General features: G+C 38.9%; 1 protein-coding gene and 1 long non-coding RNA gene across 4 annotated transcripts in view; both read left to right on the forward strand.

Moving 5' to 3' along the window:
* Window positions 1–27,745, forward strand: part of fgf13a (fibroblast growth factor 13a) — a 198,175-nt gene that overhangs the window by 78,579 nt on the left and 91,851 nt on the right. For 2 of the 3 annotated variants that reach the window (XM_057851042.1, XM_057851044.1), the window contains one exon: window positions 17,888–18,055. The exons of the other annotated variant lie outside the window; for it this stretch is intronic. In XM_057851042.1, coding sequence (XP_057707025.1) covers window positions 17,888–18,055 — 168 coding nt within the window. The remainder of the gene's footprint in view (window positions 1–17,887; window positions 18,056–27,745) is intronic. 3 annotated transcript variants of the gene reach the window in all.
* Window positions 4,162–4,782, forward strand: LOC130924453 (uncharacterized). The gene is made up of 2 exons (XR_009064881.1): window positions 4,162–4,451; window positions 4,576–4,782. It is a non-coding gene; the product is annotated as an uncharacterized LOC130924453 (long non-coding RNA).

Genomic DNA, 27,745 nt, shown 5'->3' on the forward strand with positions numbered 1-27,745 from the left:
TAGTTCTGATCGTTGTGCGAACGGCTGGTTTGTGTCACCTAAAATTACTTCACGAGGAGCCAGTGCTGTAGGACAGTCGTATCCGATTAAGAGCCCTATATCACAGTCTTGAAGAGGTGGCATCTTGCATGCCAAAGTTTTGAGATGAGGCCAAAGCAATGCTGTCTCCTTTGTTGGAATATAAGATTTGTCTACTGGGATGAAGTCACGACTATAGGCTTTTTGTATTTGAATGAGGATCTCAGAATTGAGTCCTCGTATTTGTAGACCATGAACGCACTTGCTGGGTATAATTGTGTCAATTGCGGTCATGGTACTAAGTTTCAAGTTTACTGGTTGGACGTTTACACTTAATTTGTCGAGCACATCTTCTAAAACAAATGTTGAATCACTTTGTGTGTCCAGCATTGCATATGTGAGTACTTCTCTGTGTGGTTCTTGAACTGATGAAACAAAAACTGGTACAATACTTGAGGTGGCAGACGTATGTTGTGTTGATATGTGTGACACAGCATGGTGTGGCACTTGACTTTCATGTCCTTCTGTGGCAGCAGAGTTACTAGTTCGTGCTTCCACCAGTTCTTGCCTTCGGTCCTCATGCAAACAGGTTGGGTGACGTCGATTGCAGGTGCTACAGGTGTGTCGTCTTTTACAATCCTTGGTCATGTGACCCTTTCTCAAGCATCCAAAACAGAGTCTGTTTTCATGTATAAAGGCTCTTTTATCCTCAATGCTCTTAGCTGCAAAGGTGGGACATTTTGTGATGACATGTGTCTCATTTTTACACACAAAACAAGGCCATTTGGGTTTACTGCTAATTGCTACTTGGCTTTCGTGTGCAAGATCTCTTGGTTGTGTGTTTGTATTGAAGGCTTTAGCTCTCTTTAGGTTCCTGTCATCTATAGTTCTGAAATTTGTCAACAGTTGAGAAGTAATGGGATTACAAGAGATTCTCGCTTCTTTACTTAGGAACTCAGTGAAGCATGCGAAGTCTGGAAAGTTGCCTGTTGTGTCGAGTTCATCGACCACAATTCGACTCCACTTTCTAACAATCCATTCAGGTAGTTTTTTGAGCAACCTTTGATTTTCTTCACAATCGTTAAGAATAGCTAGACCACTGACGTGTGGCATTGCTTCAACACAGCTTTGGAGGAAGTCAGAGAACTCTTGTAGTGCTCGTGGGTCATTAGTGTTTATCTTTGGCCATTTTAAGAGCTTATCACGGAACGCTTTTTGTACAATAAACGGATTTCCATATCTGTCTTGTAGAACTTTCCAAGCTCCGTTATAAGCATTTTCGGAATCTCGGTAAAAGAAACCTTCCACAGCTCTGCGCGCCTCTCCAATAAGATAATTTTTTAAATAAAACATTTTTTCGCTTGCAGGGAGGGGCTTTCTGTCAATGAGAGTCATGTACGACATTTTCCAATCTGTAAATTTTAAAGGATTGCCACTAAACATGGTGGGTTCAGGCACTGGTAACCGATTCATACTCAAAGAACTAGCAATTGCTTGTGCTAGGCTACTTTCCTCTTGCGTCGTATTGTCAAACGATGCTTGGCGAGGTTGAAACGGTGCTGCACCTGGATTCAATGAAGGCTCAGTTTTAAGTCGTCTGTGACATACAGGGTTAATTCTGTCATTGATTCCTTCGTTGCGATTCTCATAGCCATCAAAACCATCATATGCTCTCACACGAGCTGCTGCAATAGCGACCTCCTTTTTTGCTTGTAACTGCTGCAGTTTGGCCCTCTCCTGCTCTAGCTGCTGCTGCGTTTCAACTTCCCTTTGTTTCATTTCCGACATCATTTTTGCTTCTTTAAGCTTCCATTCACTTTCCAGTTTGTGGACATGGGCTTGCTGTGCTTGAATTTCTTCCATGGACTTGGATCGTTCAATCCTAGCGGCTAACTCTGCTTTGGCCTCTACTCTGCTGCTTTGAGTGCTGCTTGACCCAGAATGATCACTTGTTGTTTCAGATGAACTTGTAGTTTCCGTTATGGTGTACCCAAAAACTGAGCCATATTCATTTTTATTTAAAGCTGCTCTGACTCGCTCTTTCTCAAGTTGATCATTATAATCTTCGTCAACAGTTTCAAGGCGGTTAACTATTAGATTACTTATTTCCTTCGTTAAAGTAACACAGGCGTCCATTTTGTTGACAATTTCAGGTGTGGTGTTACTGTTCCTTAAAATAGGTTCATATTGCTCTCTTACAGCATTGTGCTTCATTTCAACATCTTGCTTTGATTTGTTGAGTTCTTCTGCTGAGCAGAGGGTCTTTAATTGTGTCCTTACATCCCTCGCCGTCAATTTCCAAGAGTTATAAGCTTTATGAAATATTTTAGCATGTTTTTTAGCCATTTGCTTCTGCATCTCTTGGCCCTTTTCTGTTAATTTTCTCTCACGTGAGCTAGACCTGAGTGGCATGTCTATGGGATTGTCTGTTTTCTCGGCTTGAAGTGACATTTTAATTTTTTCTTTTTTTTTTTTTTTTTTGACTGTCTTATTTGCTTGCAACCTTTTATTGTCCCACGCTTGAAACTATACTTATAAGCTGCAGTTATTTTACACCACAGAGTAACACTTTGTCAAGCATTTAAAACTTATGGACCTTCAAATAGAATTTCAGCATACACAGTGACAATCAAAAAATGCCATTAATGGAAATCCCTAAATAGACATTAATAGCTATAGAGCTTCAACCGTATTTCCCTTTTATAAACAGACATGTCATGTAATATTATACCATAAACATTTGAACCAAAATTGCGCCCCAAAGTTTTTAATTTACGCCACAAATTACTTTGACGTCATCTAATGCGAGCTGTCATGGCTGGATCTTCAATTCCACTGCCAGATTGGGTGCGTATGTCCCTCCTCTTTGCTCCTTGTCGCTCTGTGTCATGTGTCTGTGTCCGTAGATTACCTTGAATGCGCTTTTCCCTGCGCAAGATGCCGATGGGAGTGGAGTTAGTTTAGTTGGCTTGTTGTTGGACGATCGATGAATTTAAGGTACGAGGGCGTCCGGGCCTCCACCGAAATGGCAATCCGTTGCAGCCGGGAAACATGCGCTGGTCGCCGCCGAGGAGTTTTCACTGTAGCTGACCGCTCGGAATGATGCGACACGCAGAGGGCTTCGACGGGTGTTCTTTAACTTTATTTTCAGTCATTTTTTGTTCTTTTGTTGACACCGTGAAAACTACAAAAATTCAAACGTAACAATGGTGTGGCATTAAAATACAATTCACAAAACCAACAATAAACATTTTCATTTCTCCTACCTCCATCTGCTTTCCAAGCGTGCTATCTTCAATCGGACCAATACAACCTCTCCACACTACAGTCTTTACACAAATACAAGCCAAACTAATATAAACATAAATTCCCGCAGTAATAATAACCCTTGCGATTTATTTGTGGACTCACCTACGATGTGGCTGTGCTGCTTCTTAGACAGTGCAGCGTGTAGACAGGTTTACAGACAGGTGTGCTAGATTTCCTCATTAAGAAAAACACGGGAGCATGGGGTTGTGCGCGGTGCCTTTCAAAATAAATGCAAAAACGGAAGTGCCCGCAAATTCACAGACCCACACGCCATTTACAGAACTCGCCTAGGTATCCTTGAGCAAGATACTGAACCCCACATTGCTCCTGGTGCTGCATCACCAGTAGGTAGATGGCGCTGTAGTGTAAAGCGCTTTGAGCGCCTTGAAAGGTGGAAAAGCGCTATATAAGTATAACACCATTTACCATTTACCAAACGGCTGCAGAAAAATCATTCTGTATGCGGGAGAGGCGTATGCGCCTTTTTGGAGTTTCAAAAGGTTCCCATTCACCGTGGATATTTACTGTGGGACCATTGGACTTACAAGGAAGTGAGTAAACATCTTGTTTTGTATTATGTCAAATACTAATACAGTGATTACAAAGTAAACACTATAAAATTCCTTTAAATAAAGGACTACTTACGTTTGATCATTGATAGGCATGTAAAAAGCTATCCTCACGCTCATTAGCAGTTAGCTGTTAGCACGTTAGCTACACAACAATTCCAGCCACCCTCCTCCAGGGAACGAACTGTAAATAGGGAATGGGACGTACTACGTCATTGTTTGGACCCGCCTCCATGCTGGCAATATAATTCACTTCCGGGCCGGCAGAGTCAATGCGGATTGTAACGTGTGGTAGTGCTAAGCTAACTCTTTCGGTGTTTTAGAAAGAAAATATGGGTGCTTATTGTTGCGTTACCGGGTGCAACAGCGTCTCCTACGACAAAAAAAGGGGTTAGGAAAAATGGACTCACTTTTCACCGTTTTCCTGCATGGAGGACCAAATATCAGATCACGAAGGTACGACGGATGGCTGGATTGCAGCGGTTCGTCGGAAAAGCATTTCTTATGATCATATTTCTGCTGGAATGAGAGTGTATTCCCCTCATCTCTACTCTTGTAAGTTGAACGATTTATCCGTTTTGGTTTCAATACGTTTTTTGTTTTTTTCTTTACTGTTGTGTAAATCTGCCTCGGTAGCAATGCTAACCTACTCCTCCTCACCTACCTGTTGTGTTACTAGGAAAACCTGCATATGAAATGCTGACAACACATCCCGATTGGTCACCATATCTCTTCTTGGGTTATTCTGAGGTCAAGCGCACCACATCGGAGCGTTATGAGAGGTTGGAAAGGCGAAGAGTGCACGCTGAAACTTCAGTTTGCTCTGCTCTTACAAACACAATCCCAAGTGTTGTTATGAAAAGTCAATAAAATATGAATACCAAAACATGACTTGAACAACTTCTTGACAAACTGTAACTGCTTGTTGTTTACTTCAGGTCTTCATAATAAACAGGTGTAATAATTACAAAGTCAGGTGACTTAATTTTGTTATTCTATTTGGAATATGCATTGACAATTTTTGGACAGTGTTGTAGACAAGAACTGGGACTGATAAGTTGCAATAGATTTATTTCAAGTAATGCAATTTCTCCAATACGATATTTGAATTGACAGTTTAAAATCTTTAAATTAGTGCAAACAAGGCCCACCCTCTGACGGTGGCAGCAAATATTATATAATTATAAGTAATACACAAATACAAGATCACAATAAACGAGTCTTTGTCAAAGCAGTTTAAAACACTATTTACTGGCCTTGGGTAAATTGCCAGACAGGATAAATATGTGCTTTAAAGTTCTTGCATTTCCATTTTAAGTATTGCAAGTACTAGTCTCCAACACAGTATTTGAACTGACAGTTTAAAATCATTTTAGTACAAAATGGCCCACACTCTGGCAGGGGGCAGCAAATATTATAATACATAATACATTATAAAAAGCTATATACTATATAAATACAAGATCACAACAAAACCTGTATTTTTCAAAGCAGTTAAAAAACATCCAGTGGCCTTAGGTAAATAAACGTGTATAAATATGTACTTTACAGTTCTTGCATTTCTATTTTAGGTATTGCAACTTTTCCAACACTATTTGAATTGACAGTCTACATTATTGCAAATAAGAATATTATAAATTAAAAATAATAATAGAATATATAAATTCAACATTACAATGAAACGTGTCTTTGTCAAAGTGGTTAAAAAAAACGTCACTGGCCATAGTTAAATAGCCAGGCAGAATAAATATGTGCATTAAAGTTCTTGCATTTTCACAAGTTAAAAGCCCGCAGTTCATCGACGAGAAGGGCAGACCCAGATGGCGTCTGCTGCAGGGGCTTGTTTGAGTCAGACACAGGACAAATGGAACCACTCCATTGAACAAATTTTCTTTGTCAAATGATCCAAGAAGAGAGATGGTGACCAATCGGGATGTGTTGTCAGCAGGTTTACCTAGGAACACAACAGGTAGGTGAGTCGTAGTAGGCGAGCATTGCTACCGAGGCAGATTTACACAACGGTGTAAAAAAACAAAAACGTATTGAAACCAAAAGTGGATAAATCGTTCAACTTACAAGAGTAGAGATGACAGGAACACACTCTCATTCCAGCAGAAATATGATCATAAGAAATGCTTTTCCGACGAACCGCTGCAATCCAGCCATCCGTCGTACCTTCGTGATCTGATATTTGGGCCTCCATGCAGGAAAACGGTGAAAAGTGAGTCCATTTTTCCTCACCCCTTTTTTGTCGTAGGAGACGCTGTTGCACCCGGTAACGCAACAATAAAGCACCCATATTTTCTTTCTAAAACACCGAAAGAGTTAGCTTAGCACTATCACACGTTACAATCCGCATTGACTCTGCCGGCCCGGAAGTGAATTATATTGCCAGCATGGAGGCGGGTCCAAACAAAGACGTAGTACGTCCCATTCCCTATTGCTCTCCGCCGGGCGGTTTGCCGATCCGCAAAGAAACTCGACAACCGGGTCGTCATGTCACAAAATCCAGGCTAGTTATGTGTGATTTTCCACTTCGAAGACTTTGAAACATCTCTCGGTTCGGGTTAGCATGTCGGCTAGCTGTCACTCCTTCTGGTCTGTTTACATTCTCCGAAGCCGGGGAAGGGAAATGACATATGTCCGATTTAGGTGTCATAAAATATCGTTCGGCAGGTGTGACAGTAAAGGTAAAGTCGACTGTTTTGACCATTATGGAGTAATTTTGCCATGTCGTCTTGAATAAATGGATTTTTATTATTTTATATTCCATTTAGCACAAGTTATTTGTCATGACCATGCCATTTATTTAGCAATTGGGGAAAGTACTTGGGTAAAAAGAATATCCTGTAAAAATATTGAAGTAAAGAGACAGAAACAATGACATTTTGCCGCTCTCTTCGTCGCGTTTTCCTCATTGTGAATAGTTCCCCCTCGACGGGCTGACTGGTCCTTCTCAAGCCATTTATATAGCTATTGGGGAAAAATACTTGGATAAAAAGAATATCCTGTAAAAATATTGAAGTAAAGAGACAGAAACAATGACATTTTGCTGCTCTCTTCGTCGCGTTTTCCTCATTGTGAATAGTTCCCCCTCGACGGGCTGAGTGGTCCTTCTCAAGCCATTAATATAGCTATTGGGGAAAATACTTGGATAAAAAGAATATCCTGTAAAAATATTGGGAGTAGAGAGACTGAAACAATGACATTTTGCAGCTCTCTTCGTCTCGTTTTCCTCGTTCTGAACAATTCCCCCTCAATCGGCTGAATAGTAAAACCGATGAGCCTAGTCTACCGCTGACGTCATCCACCTGTTGGGGACGCTAAAGCCCTATAATTGTAGGCGTGGCTAACCAGCAGATTAAAAGACTAATTTCTCGTCATCTGCGCTTCGCTAAATTGTTGTATATAGTCAAATCGTCTCAAAATATGATTCTAATTCACATAATAATGCCATTTAAGACTTTTTTTCTGGTGTCGTATGCTCTTTAAGTATATCTTTTCATGAGACAAAACTAACAAACTGACACTTTGACACAATGAAAAGTAGTCCGTGTGCAACTTACATAATAGAGTTAATTTATTTCCCCCTCAAAATAACTCAAAATATAGCCATTAATATCCAAACCACTGGCAACAAAAGTGAGTACACCCCTTAGAAACTACGTACAACCCATGTCCAAATTGAGTACTGCTTGTCATTTTCCCTCCAAAATGTCATGTGTCTAGTTACAGGAGTGCTGTCAGCATTGCTGCAGAGATACAAAAGGTGGGGGGTCAGCCTGTTGGTGCTCAGACCATATGACGCACTGCCCGTCCCATCAGACCATAAGACCTGGTTCCAGTAATCCATGTGCTTTGTTGAAATGCCTTCAGCAAACTGTTTGTGGGCTTGCTTGTGTATTGTCTTCAGAAAAGGCAACAAGATGAGGTCTTCAAAAGAAACTTTCCCCTTCTTTTCTACAAGGTCATACACAATCAGAATTCTGTAAACTTTCCCATGATGAGCCACAATACACCAAAATGATCCAGCGATACTCGATTCTTCTTAGGCTAAACCACACAAGCAACACACAGACGGGCATAGTTGCGATTCTATTTCCACGAGTACTACCGGCTATTCGTCAAGCACTTGACGCATACGTTCCCGCTGCTTATAAGCCATGACTTAAGTAAATTGAGCAGATTGAGTATCATAAATTATAACGCATTCCGACTCCTTTTGATAAGACATGTCCTTGAACTCCACTTGAAGATAAGATAGGTATTGTGAACGGGAGCTTTGAACTCACGATGCCTTGTTATGTAACAGCTTGTCAACACACAATCAAGCTTGCTTAGACAAGGAGGCGCAAGGATGGTTATTGCATATTACCTACTTTATACTCCATGTAGTAAATATTGCCTGCACCTGTCACATCAGAGCTCCTACATCCATAAATAAAACTGGCGGATGCCTTCTCTGTCAAAGGGGGAGGTTTGAGTAAATGAGCAAGTAACCCAGGTGAGATACAACTCAACCCTGCTTCTTCTATTTGGACTCACCTGACCGTTATAGAGCGATTTATTCCTGTCAGAGGTGCAAGGACATCTATTGCAGCTTTCTGAAGGTCCAGAGTGGCCACACAGGTGCATGTAGATCATGAACCATAATGAACCTCGGTGACAGCTCACTCCAGAGTGCTGGATGTGATAGAGTGAGATTGCCGGCTTGGTCATCTATCACGCAGCCTTTCAATCGCAATATGTGTTCTTCATCAAGGCTATGGCAAAGATGAAGGAGCTTGTAAAAGCTGGGTGATGCTGTCGATCCCTTGTTTGTCCTCCGATTCCACCCCATCACATGTTCTCTGAGAATTAAGAATAATAAAATAATAAATTAGGCTTCAGTTGAGCTGAACTCTTCAATAGACTTAAAAGAATGAGCAGTTCAGAAAGTGAGTAGGTGGAAAGGTAACTCAGATGGTACATTTGCCTCACTGGCCAGGTTTACATAGTGTCTTGCTGTCCGATAAGAATGAAACTCAATGAAAATTCCCCATATGAACGCTTCAATAAGAATCTACAAGAAGAATCCGAACATTTCATTAATATACAGGGAGGTGGCGTATTCTATTCCACACTGCTTATTCAATGCTCAATGCACCATTACACACTTGAAAATATAGTGTCGTCCTACCAGATCTGGTCCGTCAAAGGAAAACACGTTTTGAACTACTTTGCACTTTTTTCATCAAGATGTCTCATTGAATAAGTACAATAAAACAATAACATCTTTTTGACACACCAGAGATCAATAATTGGAGTAAATTCCCATTTTTCTTCTGTATAATTTGTTTCTTCACGTATTCTGGCTTCTTTCCACGTTCCAAAATTCATGCTTGGTTAATAGAAGACTCCTCAATCTGTTTTCTATGTTAAGTGGAGAAACTACAATGAGTTTTAATCTTTTGTGGTATTTAAATATACATTTTTGAAGTCACTGGGTGAAATTGGACACTGGGTGATTGCTCGCAGTATTACGGGCTTTGTTTAGAGGACAAAATTTTCCATTCGAGCTGAATGTAAGTTTGAATATTTGCCCATATGTGTCCTTTGCCCAGTCAGCTGAGCTAGACTCTAGTCCCCAAACCCCCGGGGAGAAAACTAAATGGGTGATACAAGCATACAGTAATAATGAAATACTGTTGAGGCAGAAGATTTTGGCTGACCTCCAATTTGCTCACCACCATAAAACTTTTTTATTAACTTAACTGTACAAGTGTTTCATTCTTCTTAATTTATCATTATTGTCAACTTAGACATATTGTACTGAGCAGCCAGATTAGTTCGACTTGTGCATTACTACTGCACAGTTTCTCTTTTAAAGCTGTCGTCACATTGTGCTATCAGTTTTAGCCTTCCCTGATAACAAGTTAAAATACAATTGAACACAGTCTAGGCATGTGCTGGTATGATATTCTGACGGTATGATAACCGTAAGCCAAAATGTCACGGTATCACTGTATTGTAATTGCAACTCTAAAACGTGTTACTTTGAGATATCTGGGTTATAACAAAAAAAAAAAAAAAAAAAAAAACAGGAACAACAGAACTTTTATTTACTAGGATTTTATTTATATTTTTCAAAACATTTTAGCAAATTGGAACATAAGTAAAGTATAATGTTAAGTTAAAATTAAATTTAAAAAAAAAAAAAAAAAAAAACATTTTCTAAATAAAATTAAAATGAATGCAGTCCTTTAGCTGAGCCTATAGACCCCACTCACATGACATCACAACCACGCCTCCGTGCCAAATGGGGTCAGATTTGGTGTGGTAAAAATTTGGGGGCTACCTTGGCTGATTTACGTAGAACAATATATTTAAACAAATTTTAGCAAGCCCTTCTGTGTGTCACATTTGCTTTATTATTTTTTTTTTAATTCATAATTTCAACAATCTCGCATTTGTGGCGTTCTCTTTCGACACTCGGGCTCTTGCGAAATACTGCTGCTGTGAAATTAAACTAGCTTCAAGTTGCTTTCATTTCTCGCTGCGTATCTTCCCTGTAATGTTCTACATGTCAGCGTGTCTTGTTTGGTAATATCGCATCACATCGAACTCTTTGAAAACAGCGACTGTCTCTTTGCAAATGAGGCAGACACAGCTGTTGCGTATTTTATTGAAGAAATAGTCCAATATCCACCTATCCTTGAAGCGTTGGCCATCGCAGTCAACTTTTTTTTTTTATTGATTGTCGCCATTTTAGAAAATTGGAAGTAAAGGGTCACACGGGGTAATGTTGCTTAGAGTGCCGTTCTAAAATGTTTCAAAGTTTCGTGAGAATAGGCTGAGTTTCTGTGGACAAGATAGTTGTAGATATCAGGGTAGCAGATGTCAGGCAGAGACGGCAAAGACAGCAGGTCGAAAAATATCGATTTAGGCATCAAATATGGATCTGGCGAATGGATCGACCGAAGCTTTTCCACATAACGCCTTTTATGCAACACATCCAATGAGTTTACAGCGTCTGAAAGCACCGGGGCTTCCATGAATTACACTATAAATTGCACGATAAATTGAGACCATTGAGAATACGGACACACAATGACGGACAATATGGCGGCACAATACAGCGACACGCCATTGTATGACATTGGTGAGTGGGGTCTATACCCACAGCCACAGCTCAACATTATTACCCTCAGAACAGAAATAATTGAGTTATTTTCCATAAAAAGCACGTGTATAACTTGTATCATGTTTACATTATAAACACACCCTATTTCTCAAAGCAGACAGTTGCCAGAGAAGAAAAAAAAACACGTTTTACCACTGCTAGACACACAAAACATACTAGAGTTAAGTCTCGTAACTAGTGGGGAAACATTCATGACACTGTTTACTTAGCTTACTAACCTAATTTTGTATAAACGTGAAATCATATTGGAGCTATTGCCTCCCCGGCAGCCACCCTCCACAAACATGTTGGTTGGCCCTCCTCCTCTAAGCCGTGCTCGTCTGTAACTTTTCTGTAGCTGAAGTATGCCCATACCAGCGATTTCGTTTTTATTCGATGGGGGAAAAAATATCAGGAGTTTGCGTTCTCCAGCCATCATGTTGCACAGCTGACTCACTGACACTGAGCAACAACTAGTGGGGAAGTGGAGCCTTGCAGCTGCAAGCAAGGGATTTCTCCTTGCATTTTTGGGACATTAAAAATAGCTAATACCTTTTGGATGGTATGACGAAATATTTTTGCGGTTTTGAAACCTTGATGTTTTTCATACCACGGAAACATGTAATCGGCATATGTCTGGAACACACTTTTAAATACCGCACTGCTTACGTATATGCAGGTTCATTTGGCAAAATTTGAGATAACATTTCAAACTCTGGATTTCTGTCCACTTAAAAAACACATTTTCCAGATAATTAACAGTATGTTCAATTGTCCATCAATATTTGTTCTACTGTTTCACTCAGCTGCAGCAGTTCCCTTCATGTGGACGTTGATTGCCACTGAATTGTGACATTATGGATTGCGAGAGGGGCCAGAGTATTAATCTTCTATTTAAGGGCTAAACCTTCAAAGATTGAAGAAGCGGAGAACATATGATGACAGCAACTGAACAATGGTGACAGAAGACACGTTTTAGAAACATCTAACACGCGAAAGGCTGTTTTGAGCTAAATGTTTGACAAATACACCAAAAATAAAGGCAATCTTACAGTCTGCTGTTGATGTCATCTTAGAAGAGGAGTCCAAAAAAGGATATATGTCGATATATATTTAGGAACAAAAGTTGCTATTTTCACATCAAAACTCCCTTTTCTGTGTCTGTTATTTTTTACATGAAAGGAAAGTACTGCAAAGGATTAATCAAATAGCGAGACCTTTTTTCATACGCCACCTATATCAAGACTATATCAAGACGAGTCTATACCAAGTGAACGTATTCGACCAGTTTTTGGTCATTTTGAGGATGGGTTCAAGTGCATTGGAAGGAGGATGTGAACACTGGCAACTCCTCGTTTTTCGGCAAAGTTAATAATTTACCTAGGTGAAGCTGAAACTAAAACATTGAGTGATAAAGATTGACGACCCCTGGCTTAAACCAACACTTTCACTTGTGAGTGTTATTCTGAATATGAGCTAGACGACCTCACTCCACTGAGCTGTTTTGAGATTTCGTTAGGTGTTGCTTGCTTCCAGATGTGATTTTAACCGTGAGGTTTAGTTCACCTTGATGGACAGCCACACGTCCCCAACGCACTTCTTGGGTCTCGGTTACAGCAGAATGGGTTCAAATCAATAAAGGGAAACTACAACATTCTCTCAGTCATCCTCAGCCCACATTAAAATTCTAGTAGTTGTGGATTTTCAACACAGTCTGGGGGCTTCTCTTGACCTTCTGCTGGTGCAGAAATGTCACTGTATATTACCCTTGCACAATATATCATTTGAACATCACTATAGCAGGATATTCAATTGTTTTTTTGGGTTTTTTTTACATGAAAACTTGGAATCAGGTGAAAAGGATCAGGTTTATAATTTTAAAAATATATATTCATATTTTTCTTCTACGTGCTAGTACAGTGCCACAGCCTCTCACTCTCCCTCCTGCTAAGCAGTGCGACCAAAATGTTTTTTCACTAGTGCAGCTGGCATTTGATACTTAACGTTAACGATGATTGACAGATTAGTAGCTTTGCTAAGCCTCGGTAGCTCTACAATCAAAGGCACAAATATGTTAATCGTCGTTAAACTTGCGGCACAGTCTGAAGTGTGCTGTGCCAGCTCATTAATTGTGTAAGTGAGAGGTTGTTCTCGTGAGCATGAGCAGCAAAGCATGAGTAAATTTGAGTGGACTCACTCAATGAAGCATTTATTAAAGACAAGCAGAGAAAGAACCATTCAAGTTTTCTAGTGAAAATTCTTGTAGTTTTAATATCGCAATATAATATCGCAATAGATTGCATATACTGTATCGATAGTTTTCCAGTATTGTTCAGGCCTACTGCATATAGCGGAAAACACTCATGTGACTTGAAGTTCCGCTCTGAGATCCCCAATTTGGCCAAATTTCAAAATTGTCCGATATGCATGTGTGATAGCTCATTGGAAAGCTTAAAATCTCCATTTTCTGGAGGAAGAAAATTTTTGAACAGGAGGGCATTTTGAAAAAAAAAAAGTTTTTTACACAGCAAAACCCTATCTGGAGGCGAGAGCACACGAGAGCAGAACTAAAGACACCATGACTTTAACGAGATATTATCGCGTACTTACCTTGTTTCGATCCAAACACTCCATGTAGCATATATCACTGAGTGTAAGACACAGTTGTGAATGCACACAGCTGGATTTTTGGGGATTTTATGGGGGAAACATGGCCATATAACAAGGGTCGCGATGCAGAAATCGCAGACATTAAGGAGTGGTCGAGATTTTCTTTTTCATATATTTACCCCTTTGAATGTTTTTTTTTTCTATTTTTCTTTGTTTGGATCAATTACTTATCATCTAACATATCGGAGAAAATATGACAGTAACCAAAAAAAATACAATTAAGCGATAGTTATGAGATAGACATTTTTTTCATTCTAACGTCATTTGTTTAAAAGTTTAAAATATGCGAGTGAATAAGTTTTAAAAGTTTTTTTTGTTGTTGTTGTTTAAATGAAATATTAGACATCAAATAATGATTCTAAGCTAAAAATGACAGACATTTTAAATAATAAATATAATTAATTACCTTCGTTTTATGGCTGGGTTAAAACAAAAGCGGTTGCGCGTCATCTGTAAACGTGGGTTTTCAGGGTAAAACAGACAAATTAAAAATAGTTCAGGGGCTTAATGTGCCATGAATCTGCTATGGCAGCATATAGACATATTGTTCTGTCAAACACAACAGTTGTTTTGGCTTAAAATACAGCAGTTTCTTTTCAATAGGAGTACAAGAGCAGAAACTACTTTTTCAGTCTTGTCTGTGTTTTCCGCCATATACTAGTATGTTATGATGATGTAATGTAACCTGATTATATGTCTTTGTTACTGGCTCTTTATGCGGTACATGCACACAAAATACTGATGTCGAGCATCAAATAACTCCTAAAGTGGGGACTTGTCAAGATGTGGACAACTTGTGATTGTATGAGGGACCGTTTATTTTCATTTTTCTTTCTTAAAATTAGCTGTCAGTCATTTTTGACGTCGTTATTAATGACACCCACACCAAAGTCAATTTGGTGCCTGAGTTGCTCCTAATAGAGCGTTGCTTTTTTTCCACGCTTGTCATGTGATGATTTGAACCCAGTTATTCTTTGGTTTGTATACGGCCGAGAAGCAGTTAAATTTAATTATGGGGCAGTTAAATTTGCTCACCATGCTCCTAAATCAGAACCTCAAAGTCTCAAATCATGTTTCCTAGTTGAAATTAGTGACATAAAACTTTAAGATCTAGTCTTCTTTACTATTACAAATAAATATGCTAAATGAATGAATTAAAACATTTGTCACCGCATATTTTATTTCATTTCAATGGATATTGTGCTGTTCACTAAGGTTTGCACATTTGCTACAATGGAGCAACATACTATAATAACGAGAAGTAATGGTATTCCTTCGCAGAGCATAAACAAATTATGTCTGTAAGTAATATTTTTTGTCCACAAAAATATTGATGTATAACTATTTGTATTATTTTTTTTATCACAATGTGTACAGTAATTGCTGTTTCTTGTGAAATTAGTTGAATTCACTGCCCCCATACAATGCCTGTATGTTTGTAACTTTTATTCACAAATCCAAAAAAAAAATTTTTTTTTAAATCAGCCATACGACTGCTCAGATCTCCAAACACCTGTAAAGTGGGTCACCTGCATCTTAATGCACCTCATATTTTGAGGAAAGTGTTCTTAAGTATGAAAACGTATTGTTCACACATACTGTAAATGGTGAGGAAGATTACACATTTTTATTGGTTTTGGTGATTCTTTGGTTCCTCTGTCATTTTTATTCAGAGTGAGGCACACTTAAGTCCATTATGGGAAAAAATACCACATTTTTGTCCTGATTTAGTTAGATGCTAATCCATCAACAGCGAGAAAGTGGGTCAGTGATTGGCGCCAAGCTCGGTCTGTGCCCACATGAGGACAGATGCAACACGCACACAGATACACGTACATGCAGGGCTTTTCACAGCATCCCAGAAGAGGATTAGACACATATGTTCACATGTGTGCATAAAGAATAAGTGCTTAGCAGCATCAATGGGGGTGCGCATGACGCCTGGCGTGACCTGTGGGTCCCATGCATGCCTCGATACCTGCTTGCCTGCTTGCAAATGGGGCGTATGTGGAAGTCGACGAGGGTATACGAACTACTTACTAACAAATGATGTGACCTTGCAGACTGCACGCTTGCCTTGCAGCTTGTTGCAACTGTTGCTGAAGCCCGTTTTTCAATGCCTGCCATAATATGGAAATGCAACAGTGAGCTATTCCGCTGTTTGTGTCCTATGTGTGGTTCATTTTAAAGGATAGTACGATTTTAGAACCTTTTCAGCTTATTGATGGCCAAGTCCTGGTACTTAATATGAGTTAGTTTCTAATATCAGTTATTGTCATTAACCCATTAGTGACCATTGACGGTAATAGACGTCCAATTCGATTTAGCTGGGTTAAAATGGATTAACTGTTTACCTTCATCAATGGCTGCCATTGAGTTAGTGTAAAACCTTGATTTATTTTTATTTCTTACCCTTTAAATTCCAATATTTTTTTACAATGTGAAATGTTCTTAAAAAAAAAACAAAAAAACAAAAAAAAAAAAAAAAACAAAAAAAAAAACCATAATGGATTCCAGCCCCATTTTTTTCATGTATTATTTTGCCAGCTATGGAAGTATATTGCTGCCACAGCAGAAAAAAAGTCTAGTATCACATAATGCAATTAAAATTTCTCATTGAAACATGATAATTTATCGCGTTAAAACATGACCATTTTCACATTGTACCACCTTACTTGAACCACAAAAATTGTTTTATTTTCTTTTACCAAATGTGCAAGTCAAACAGACAAAGCATGTTAAAACATATAATTCATCAATCTATAACATGAAACTTCTGACATTATAATGTAACAATGTCACACCCTGATGTGTAACTTTGTCACAATTTAAAGTGACAATTTTTATTATTAAAACAGTGAATTTATTACGCTCACGTTTTATCATGTTAAATAGAGGTGCACTCGCTGCCTCATCACTGTATTTGGTAACATGGGCACTCCCTATGAAACAGAGCCACTCATCATACATTATTTTTTAAATCAATTATCAAAATATAAATTACATAATTATGCTAATCATCATATCACTTACCCAACAAATTTGAGTTAAATAGGCTAATCCGTTACTTTTTGCGAAATTCCTTTTCTGACTTCGGTGACCTTGTTTGGACCTTATTACCCCAAAATATAATCACTTTTTCCATCTTAAAAACATCTTGCCAGTTTGGAAACTTCATTCATTCTTATCATCAGTACAAACAGACAAAGAAGCAGACTTATGGCGCTTTCACACTAGGACTGTTTGGTCCTTTTTAAACTGAATGGAGTTCTTTTTCTCAGATAGTCAGCTTCGTTTTGTAAATGTGAACACGCATCCGAACTGTAGTACAGATCAAACGAACTCTGGTCTGCTCAAAAGTTGTGGGTCTTTGTCAACTCTGAGCACACCCTACCTCACTTCTGTAAGTAAGCGGAGCAGGGTGTGCTTATGCTACATTATGTGCAGCGTCAGAGGTTGGAGCTGGATGGAGGAAAGAGGTATTTCCTCTTCTACGTTTCTCCAACCAATGAGTGCACCTTTATGCCCACGTGATGCTACTCAGAAAGTTCGATTGGCGCAGTCGGAATGCTGAACCGTTTCAACAAGTTATTTTGAAGTGTTGCGAAGTCGCTCTCCAACCAGACCTAGTCATCTTGGTCTAATGTGAAAGTGCCCTTACATGCGGAACTGAAAATATGAACTACACCTTCCATATGTTTCACCCATGAAATTCAGGTTAAAATGTGATATTCGTCACGTTAAAATGTTGAAAGTATGAAAAGTATGAAATTTACAACAACAAAAAAATCATCAGATTGTTTTGTGACATGTATTGAGTAAAATTCATCACATTAAGACTAGACGTTTAGCACTTTTAAATCAGGAATTCTTCATGTTATGAGTTACGTAAGTGATCTTTTGCTTGTGGCAGCAATACGCTCCCATGTCAAACAGAGAAAACATCCACTTCTAAAATGAAATGTAATTAAACCCCAATTTTCAAATATAAACTGTCATTCTTTGTTTTTTTTTCCTCTTTGAAACTACATTTGTTGGTTCTTTCTTTGCCTGTGTGTTGATTTTCAAGCATTTTACGTTGTTGTTGTTGTTGTTGTTTTTTTGTTTTGTTTTGTTGAGTTTTCTAACCCCAGTTCATTCTGTTATGGCACCACCGCAGTCCAGGATGATGCTGCCCCAGGTACCCAGGAGTACATTATGTTACGGCAGGACTCCATCCACTCTGCGGATATAAGGAGTAAAGGATCCCCCTTTCGTGCTAAGTGTCACGAAATCTTCTGCTGCCCGCTGAAGCAAGCCGTCCACAAAGAGAACGCTGAGCCCGAAGGTTTGTTCGCACCCCCTCCTTGTTTTGATTTGCTCATGCTTCTACTGCCCATATCCGTCTACTCCCCAACCCCCCCCCCCACCACCACCAATCTCTCTTTCTCTCATATTCTGTGTGAACTGATAGCTCCCTCCAAGCCCAGAGACTCTTTTATTCCTGCCCCATTTTTTCGAGAGAAACTGCTGTCCCTTTCTAGTACATATACAAATATGTGTGACTGAATGTTGAGCCTGTGCTTACTTGCAGAGAACTTGCAGGGTGAATTCAGGGCTGTTTAGACAACATCATTTTCACCTTCAAACAGGGGTAAAAACTTTCTTTAGGGTTTCATCTGCATTAAGATGACATTTTAGAGCACAGGTGTCAAATTAACTTTAGTCAGATTGTCAGCTTGTTTTACCCTCAGAGGAAAGACAAAAGTGTGACTAAATAACTGCGTCATAACAACTAAATAACTCTTGATCTCGTTTTTTTGAGTGGCCCCTAACTTAGAAGTTGAACCTTTCTGGGGCACACACTGTATATTAATGTTTTACTAGAGAGGGACCCTGAGAAAGCATACTTCCGCCAAAGGAGCTAAATTGAAAGCATCACAATATTTCAGACCTTTGTAACCTTTGATCCTTTCTTTTCTCGTCAAATAATCTGCCCCTGCAAATTTGAGTTAAATAGGCTAATCCATTAGCACCATGTTACAGAAAAAATACAACTTTTTCCTGGCTGGTAATCATTTTATTTGTGTTGCTTGTAGAGATGTCCCAACTAGTCGACGTCATCGATGACGTACATTCGTCGACAGGATGTTGTGCTCCAAAATGGTTTTGTAAATTGATAAGCGTAAAAAAAAAAAGAAAAATGGCTAAATTGGTAAAAAAAAAATAGATTAGTCAATTAATCGTAAAAATATTTGGCTGAGTAATCGGGAGAAAATTAGTCGTTAGTTGCTTGGGTCCAAACTAACTGAATAAGTGTGTCTAAAGAGGTAAAAGTTTGGTTTAGCTGAAATTAGAGGCTGTATTCAAAATTTCCGATTTTACATCCTAGTTATGCAGAAAATATTTGTTAAATGTCATTTCTTCCTATTTCAGGTCAAACTTAGTCTATAAAATAAGAAGGCAAACACACATACTCGCATATATATGTAATGTGCGTGTGGGGGGTGCGTTTGTGTGTGTAAAAGCATTAGAAAGTACAGCAGTAAAGAAAAGTGGAAAATAGAATTTCAAAGTCGTGACCACAAACCCAAACTTTTTGGGAAACAAAAGTGTTTTTTATATGTTAGTACAATGAAAGAAACTAGGAAACACAACTGAGAGCCAGGGAGCAAAATATGTGTTGCATGGTGAATTGTCAACTTATCACAAAATTCCTTCTCTAGCCTCTGGTCTTTAACTTTTGACCTAACTACCCCATGATTTATTTACCTCTTCTGATTCATGTTACAAACATATCTTTCAAGTTTGATGATAATCCCTGCATTAATTCTTAAATGATTTTAAACACACAACTAGTGCTGCAACGATTAATCGATGAACTCGAGTATTCGATTAGGAAAAAATGATTTGAATTAAATTTTGCTGCTTCAGTATTCGTTTAATTATTGTGGCCTTGTCTTGGTTTATATTGAAAGTGTTTGCAATCAGTTTTATTGATTTGAGTGGATACACTGCCCTCTAGTCTGCCTCATTTCACATGGCTGAATCCAGCTGCTCCTTGTTAAGACCAACATGAGCTACGTTTTTTTTTGCGCTAATGTTTTTTTTTAATGCATTCGTAATTTAGTTCATGGGTATATTTAGCCGTTTTTTGTGGGAATATGTGTCTGAACCATTTGTTAGGAGAATTGAGAGAAGAAAAAAAAAGTTAACGTTTTATAGCATTTAAGATAGCGGACTTTTGCTATGTAAGTTAGCCAATTGTTCTTTTGTTGTACAGAGATCCTTATTTAATTGGTTTTTTTTATACCGTTTGAGGCTCAGCTCAGGTATTTTAATTTTTCATATTACTTATCCGATTACTCGATTATTCGACAAACTACCGTAGTTCATCGATTAATCGACTACTAAAAGATAGCTGCAGCCCTACACACAACAAACCACAACCGATTATAACAGATTGCAAATGTCTTAGCATACTTTGCAAATGATTTAATACAGTTGTCTACAGTTTGCACAAATTGCAAATGTCTAGCATGTATTTGCAAAATATGAAAGTGGGATTACCAAAAATCAGTCAACAGTTGAATTACATTTTTTTATACACTGCAAATTTATAACGTCTTGATCAAATTATTTTTCCTAAATCTAATCAAAGAATTGTGTCCATCTTGTTTTGAGTTAACAGATTAAAATGTCAGATTATTCCACTTACTTTAAGTAAATATCTAAATATTACTATTTGTTCTTATTAAAACCAATACATCTAAAAGTTGGTAATTTTTCACCTAATTCAAGAAAAAAAAATCAAATAATGTTTTGAACAATATCGATTGTTGAATTAAGCACATTTCTGACAAACAAGCTTTCTTTAAGATTAAATTTAGTAATTTATTGCTCAAAATAAATTTGTTAAGAATATTGTCAGCTATTTTTCCTATTTCAAGAAATCTAATGGATTAAAATTTACTTGAAGCACTGGCAGATAATTTCACGTATTTCTAGTAAATTTGCAGTACACTTAAGAAATGGGAATTTAACTAGTTTTAAGGAAGTGTGTTTTTGAAATGTACTACAGTATTTTTTTCTTTCTTGTTTTAATATTATATATATTAGGGCTGTTAAACGATTAAAAGTTTTAATCAAGTTAGGGCTGTCAAACGATTAAAAGTTTTAATCAAGTTAATTACAGTTTAAAAATTAATTAATCGTAATTAATCGCAATTAATCGCAATTCAAACCATCTCTAAAATATGCCGTATTTTTTTGTAAATTATTGTTGGAATGGAAAGATAAGACGGATAAATACATTCAACATACTGTACATAAGTACTGTGTTTGTTTATTATAACAATAAATCCACAAGACGGCATTAACATTAACATTCTTTATGTGGAAGGGATCCACGGATAGAAAGACTTTTAATTCATAAAAGATAAATGTGAGTACAAGTTATAGTAATTTTGATAGTTTGTATATTGTGACTAAATATTGCCATCTAGTGTATTTTTTTTAGCTAACTTAATGTTTGAATAGCCTATTATTTTGCATAGCTATTTTGATTGGGAATGCCAGATCTCTTTGCATTGAGCGCTTTTCTTTTTGTGAACATTATTTTATTTTTGAGAGATAGGAATATTATTTTTGTTGTGTTTTCACTAAATGATACTGTAGTGATTTAAATGTTCTTAACTGCCCAAATGCATGATGGGAATTTGAGCCACCATGAGTCACAGTGGTTGCTGCAAAGGATATGTCTTCTCTGCGTTCAGTACAAAACATGATGTCAAGTAAAAGATCATCTCTAGCTATTCTTCCATATGTTACTTACCACAATAATTAAACAATTGTGGAAGAAATGCTACCTCGCTATCCATTACATTTCGAGGCTCCAGTAAATGTCTGCGTGACCAATTCATCCTGCAAGGAAATTGATAGAGCTATGAACATCATTGGACCAGCGAATCATGTTGACTCATTGTCGTCAAATGGCTCAGTTTGTCCGATTACCCTCTGAGGAAGACGGCGGCGAACATATAAACACCGAGAGGCGTTAAATGGCTTTATGTGAATACTTCTACAGTGCCTTGCAAAAGTATTCGGCCCCCTTGAATCTTGCAACCTTTCGCCACATTTCAGGCTTCAAACATAAAGATAGAATCAACAACAAGTGGGACACAATCGTGAAGTGGAACAACATTTATTGGATAATTTAAACTTTTTTAACAAATAAAAAACTGAAAAGTGGGGCGTGCAATATTATCCGGCCCCTTTACTTTCAGTGCAGCAAACTCACTCCAGAAGTTCAGTGAGGATCTCTGAATGATCCAATGTTGTCCTAAATGACCGATGATGATAAATAGAATCCACCTGTGTGTAATCAAGTCTCCGTATAAATGCGCCTGCTCTGTGATAGTCTCAGGGTTCTGTTTAAAGTGCAGAGAGCATTATGAAAACCAAGGAACACACCAGGCAGGTCCGAGATACTGTTGTGGAGAAGTTTAAAGCCGGATTTGGATACAAAAAGATTTCCCAAGCTTTAAACATCTCAAGGAGCACTGTGCAAGCCATCATATTGAAATGGAAGGAGCATCAGACCACTGCAAATCTACCAAGACCCGGCCGTCCTTCCAAACTTTCTTCTCAAACAAGGAGAAAACTGATCAGAGATGCAGCCAAGAGGCCCATGATCACTCTGGATGAACTGCAGAGATCTACAGCTGAGGTGGGAGAGTCTGTCCATAGGACAACAATCAGTCGTACACTGCACAAATCTGGCCTTTATGGAAGAGTGGCAAGAAGAAAGCCATTTCTCAAAGATATCCATAAAAAGTCTCGTTTAAAGTTTGCCACAAGCCACCTGGGAGACACACCAAACATGTGGAAGAAGGTGCTCTGGTCAGATGAAACCAAAATCGAACTTTTTGGCCACAATGCAAAACGATATGTTTGGCGTAAAAGCAACACAGCTCATCACCCTGAACACACCATCCCCACTGTCAAACATGGTGGTGGCAGCATCATGGTTTGGGCCTGCTTTTCTTCAGCAGGGACAGGGAAGATGGTTAAAATTGACGGGAAGATGGATGCAGCCAAATACAGGAACATTCTGGAAGAAAACCTGTTGGTATCTGCACAAGACCTGAGACTGAGACGGAGATTTATCTTCCAACAGGACAATGATCCAAAACATAAAGCCAAATCTACAATGAAATGGTTCAAAAATAAACGTATCCAGGTGTTAGAATGGCCAAGTCAAAGTCCAGACCTGAATCCAATCGAGAATCTGTGGAAAGAGCTGAAGACTGCTGTTCACAAACACTCTCCATCCAACCTCACTGAGCTCGAGCTGTTTTGCAAGGAAGAATGGGCAAGAATGTCAGTCTCTCGATGTGCAAAACTGATAGAAACATACCCCAAGCGACTTGCAGCTGTAATTGGAGCAAAAGGTGGCGCTACAAAGTATTAACGCAAGGGGGCCGAATAATATTGCACGCCCCACTTTTCAGTTTTTTATTTGTTAAAAAAGTTTAAATTATCCAATAAATTTTGTTCCACTTCACGATCGTGTCCCACTTGTTGTTGATTCTTGACAAAAAATTAAAATTTTATATCTTTATGTTTGAAGCCTGAAATATGGCGAAAGGTTGCAAGATTCAAGGGGGCCGAATACTTTTGCAAGGCACTGTATTAACATAACAAAAGCATGTGGGTAACAGCAGCACTCGGGCCTGCACTTTCTCTACTCTCTCGCTCCCTCTCTCGCTCGACCACTTTCTTCCTCACTACTCACTCTGACAATGCCGGTCACATTGAAAATAACAGCGGCCCCCTTGGCGGGTGCCGGTAACACCTGCATCCACTGCACTTGCTTTTCTCTGCCTTTAGCTCTCAATCTACTTGAAACGGCGCCATTGTAGTCTGTTCCCGGCAATGCTTGAGTGGGTCGCTCCGTGCATGCGTTAATTGCGTTAAATATTTTAACATGATTAATTTTAAAAATTAATTACCGCCCGTTAACGCGTTAATTTTGACAGTCCTAATACATATATATATATATACACATACACACTGCTGGTAAAAGTATTGGCTCCCCTGCAATTCTGTCAAATAATGCTCAATTTCTCACAGAAAATGATTGCAATTACAAATGCTTAGGTAGTAATTTCTTCATTTATTTTGCTTGCAATAAAAAAACGCAAAAGTGGAAAAAAAAAAAAAAAATTAATCATTTGCATTTTACACAACTTTCCAAAAATGGGCTGGACAAAAGTATTGACACCCTCAGCCTAATACAGGGTAGCACGACCTTTAGACAAAATAACTGCGAACAACCGCTTCTGGTATCCATCAATGAGTTTCCTACAATGCTCTGCTGGAATTTTAGACCATTCTTCTTTGGCCAACTGCTCCAGGTGTCTAGGATTTGAAGGGTGCCTTCTCCAAGCTGCCATTTTCAGAGCTCTCCAAAGGTGTTCTATGGCATTCTCGTCTGGACTCATTGCTGGCCACTTTAGAAGTCTCCAGTGCTTTCTCTCACACCATTTTCAATTGCTTTTTGAAGTGTGTTTTGGGTCATTGTCCTGCTGGAAGACCCATGACCTCTGAGGGAGACCCAGTTTTTCACACTGGGCCCTACATTATGCTGCAAAATGTGTTGGTAGTCTTCAGACTTCATAATGCCATGCACACGGTCAAGCAGTCCAATGCCAGAGTTAGCAAAGCAACCCCACAACATAATGGAACCTCCATCATGTTTGAATGTGGGGACCGTGTTCTTTTCTTTGAAGGCCTCGTTTTTTTTCCTATAAACTCTATGTTGATGCAAAAGCTCAACTTTTGTCTCATCTGACCGGAGAACATTCTTCCAAAACATTTTTGGCTTTCTTAGGTAAGTTTTGGCAAACTCTAGCCTGGCTTTTTTTGGGGTGTGGGGTCTTCCTGGGTATCCTACCATAGAGTCTCTTTTCACGATGGATAGTGCGGGTTAACACTGTTGTACCCTCGGACTGCAGGACAGCTTGAACTTGTTTGGATGTTCGTCGAGGTTTTTATCCACCATCCGCACAATCCTTCGTTGAACTCGCTCGTCATTTTTTCTTTTCCGCCCACATTTATGGAGGTTAGCCACAGTGCCATGGGCTTTACACTGATTGATGACAATGCGCAAGGTAGACACAGGAACATTCAGGTCTATGGAGATGGACTTGTAGCCTTGAGATTGCCCATGCGTCCTCACAATTTTGCTTCGCAAGTTTTCAGACAGTTCTTTGGTCTTCTTTCTTTTCTCCATGCTCAATGTGGCACATACAAGGACACAGGACAGAAGTTGAGTCAACTTTAATCCATTTTAACTGGCTGCAAGTGTGATTTAGTTATTGCCACCACCTCTTATGTGCCACGGGTAAGTAACAGTTGCTGTTAATTACACAAACTAGGGAAGCATCACATGATTTTTCAAAGGATGCCAATACTTTTGTCCGGCCTATTTTTTTGTGTTGTGTGTTTTTTCATCGCAAGCACGTTAAATGAAGATATTACTACCAAAGCATTTGAAATTGCAACAATTTTCTGGCAGAAATTGAGCATTATCGGACAGAATTGCAAGGGTACCAATACTTTTTGCCAGCAGTCTATATATTCTTGACAGTGACTATTTTATTATTGTAAAATTCTATTTTATTTTTAGATTACTCATTCAATTACAACCCCGCCATAAATTATACCTTTGTCATTCTCATTGCACTATTTCAGATTTTTTTTCATACAAAAATAATATATTTTTTCTACAAATCAGGAAAACAGTTATTTATTAGAAAGGGACTGTACAAGTCACTGGCCTCAAAAATGTCCGATAAACCCTATTTAATCTCTCTGTATTTGCTAAATAAATCCATTAGCACTGCATTCAGAACCGCAACTACTTTCACTCAGCCTCAATGAAGCCCTCATTTATCATCACCCCCTCCTCCCAACAGAGTTGTGTGATTGTAGAAATTGCTTTCTTTTGCACACTTGCTGATAGGTAAGATACGAATTGTTTCCAAGCTACTGTGCTCTCTGCAAAACAATGCTCCTCATGGGCTGCCTTACACCTGAGAATCTCAGCAGACACTTACAGTAGATGCCATTTCACCTGTTCATGTCTGACAGGATGTGTGCTCACCTGATGTGTGAAGAGCAGCGACCGTAGTGTAGTGAAGATGTATTATTCAGTTTACTTGCAGTCTTACTTGGACGTGAGTGAGTTTACAGAGGAGGGGAGAAGAGAGGAGACTACGGCTCTTACATAAGCTGCTCATGAGGACATCATTATGGAGGGAAACTGTGTTAAACCACGTGTGGAGCAGGCAACACTCATAGGCACACAAATGTGACGCTGCAGATATATTTTTGAAACGACTGCATCATTCTCTCTTTCACTGCTGAAAAGGTTAGGATCAAATAGTTATTTTTCATGCCACCAATCTGTAGTCTGCGTTATTCCATTTGGCTAACTGTATTTTCCGGATCATACATCAGATTTTGTTCGTAGTTTGGCTGTGTCTGCAAGTCTGAGTCTTAGGTGTGACTTAGAGTGGGGCAAATAAGTACTGTATTTAGTCAACCCATAATTGTGCAAGTTCTCCCACTTGAAAATATTAGAGAGGCCTACTAATTGTCAACATGGGTAAACCTCAACAATGAGAGACAGAATGTGGGAAAAAAAAACAGAAAGTCACATTGTTTGATTTTTAAAGAATTAATTTGCCAATCATGTTGGAAAATAAGTATTTGGTCAATACCAAAAGTTCATCTCAATACTTTGTTATGTACCCTTTGTTGGAGACCAAACGTTTTCTGTAACTCTTCACAAGCTTTTCACACACTGTTGCTTGTATTTTGGCCCATTCCTCCATGCAGATCTCCTCTAGAGCAGTGATGTTTTGGGGCTGTCGTTGGGCAACACGGACTTTCAACTCCCTCCACAGATTTTCGATGGGGTTGAGATCTGGAGACTGGCTAGGCCACTTCAGGACCATGAAATGCTTCTTACGAAGCCACTCCTTTGTTGCCCTGGCTGTGTGTTTGGGATCATTGTCATGCTGAAAGACCCAGCCACGTCTCATCTTCAATGCCCTTGCTGATGGAAGGAGATTTTCACTCAAAATCTCTCGATACATGGCCCCATTCATTCTTTCCTTTACACAGATCAGTCGTCCTAGACCCTTTGCAGAAAAACAGCCCCAAAGCATGATGTTTCCACCCCCATGCTTCACAGTGGGTATGGTGTTCTTCGGATGCAATTCAGTATTCTTTCTCCTCCAAACAAGTTGTATTTTGGTTTCATCTGACCATAACACATTCTCCCAGTCCACATCTGGATAATCCAAATGCTCTCTAGCGAACCGCAGACGGGCCTGGACCTGTACTGGCTTCAGCAGGGGGACACGTCTGGCAGTGCAGGATTTGAGTCCCTGGCGGCGCATTGTGTTACTGATAGTAGCCTTTGTTACTGTGGTCCCAGCTCTCTGTAGGTCATTCACTAGGTCCCCCATGTGGTTTTGGGATTTTTGCTCACCATTCTTGTTATCATTTTGACGCCACGGGGTGAGATCTTGCATGGAGCCCCAAATCGAGGGAGATTATCAGTGGTCTTGTATGTCTTCCATTTTCTAAAAATTGCTCCCACAGTTGATTTCTTTACACCAAGCGTCTTACCTATTGCAGATTCAGTCTTCCCAGCCTGGTGCAGGTCTACAATTTTGTCTCCGCTGTCCTTCGACAACTCTTTGGTCTTGGCCATACTGGAGTTTGGAGTGTGAATATATATATATATAATAGTTAGTTTTGCTATTAGAATAATACTGATGTTATTGGACAATTGTCCATTGTCCATACTGCTATTCAGAAATGACCTAATTATAACACTTCAAAGGAAAAGCTATACTTTGGACAAAATCACAAGAATTTAGTACAAAAAAAATAACGCCCACGGGTTTTAATAAACAATTTCGGTTTCACCCGCGCCAGCCGCGCAGTCTAAACTGAACTT

The sequence above is a fragment of the Corythoichthys intestinalis genome, chromosome 11 (assembly GCF_030265065.1).
Source record: "Corythoichthys intestinalis isolate RoL2023-P3 chromosome 11, ASM3026506v1, whole genome shotgun sequence".
Lineage (NCBI taxonomy): Eukaryota > Metazoa > Chordata > Actinopteri > Syngnathiformes > Syngnathidae > Corythoichthys > Corythoichthys intestinalis.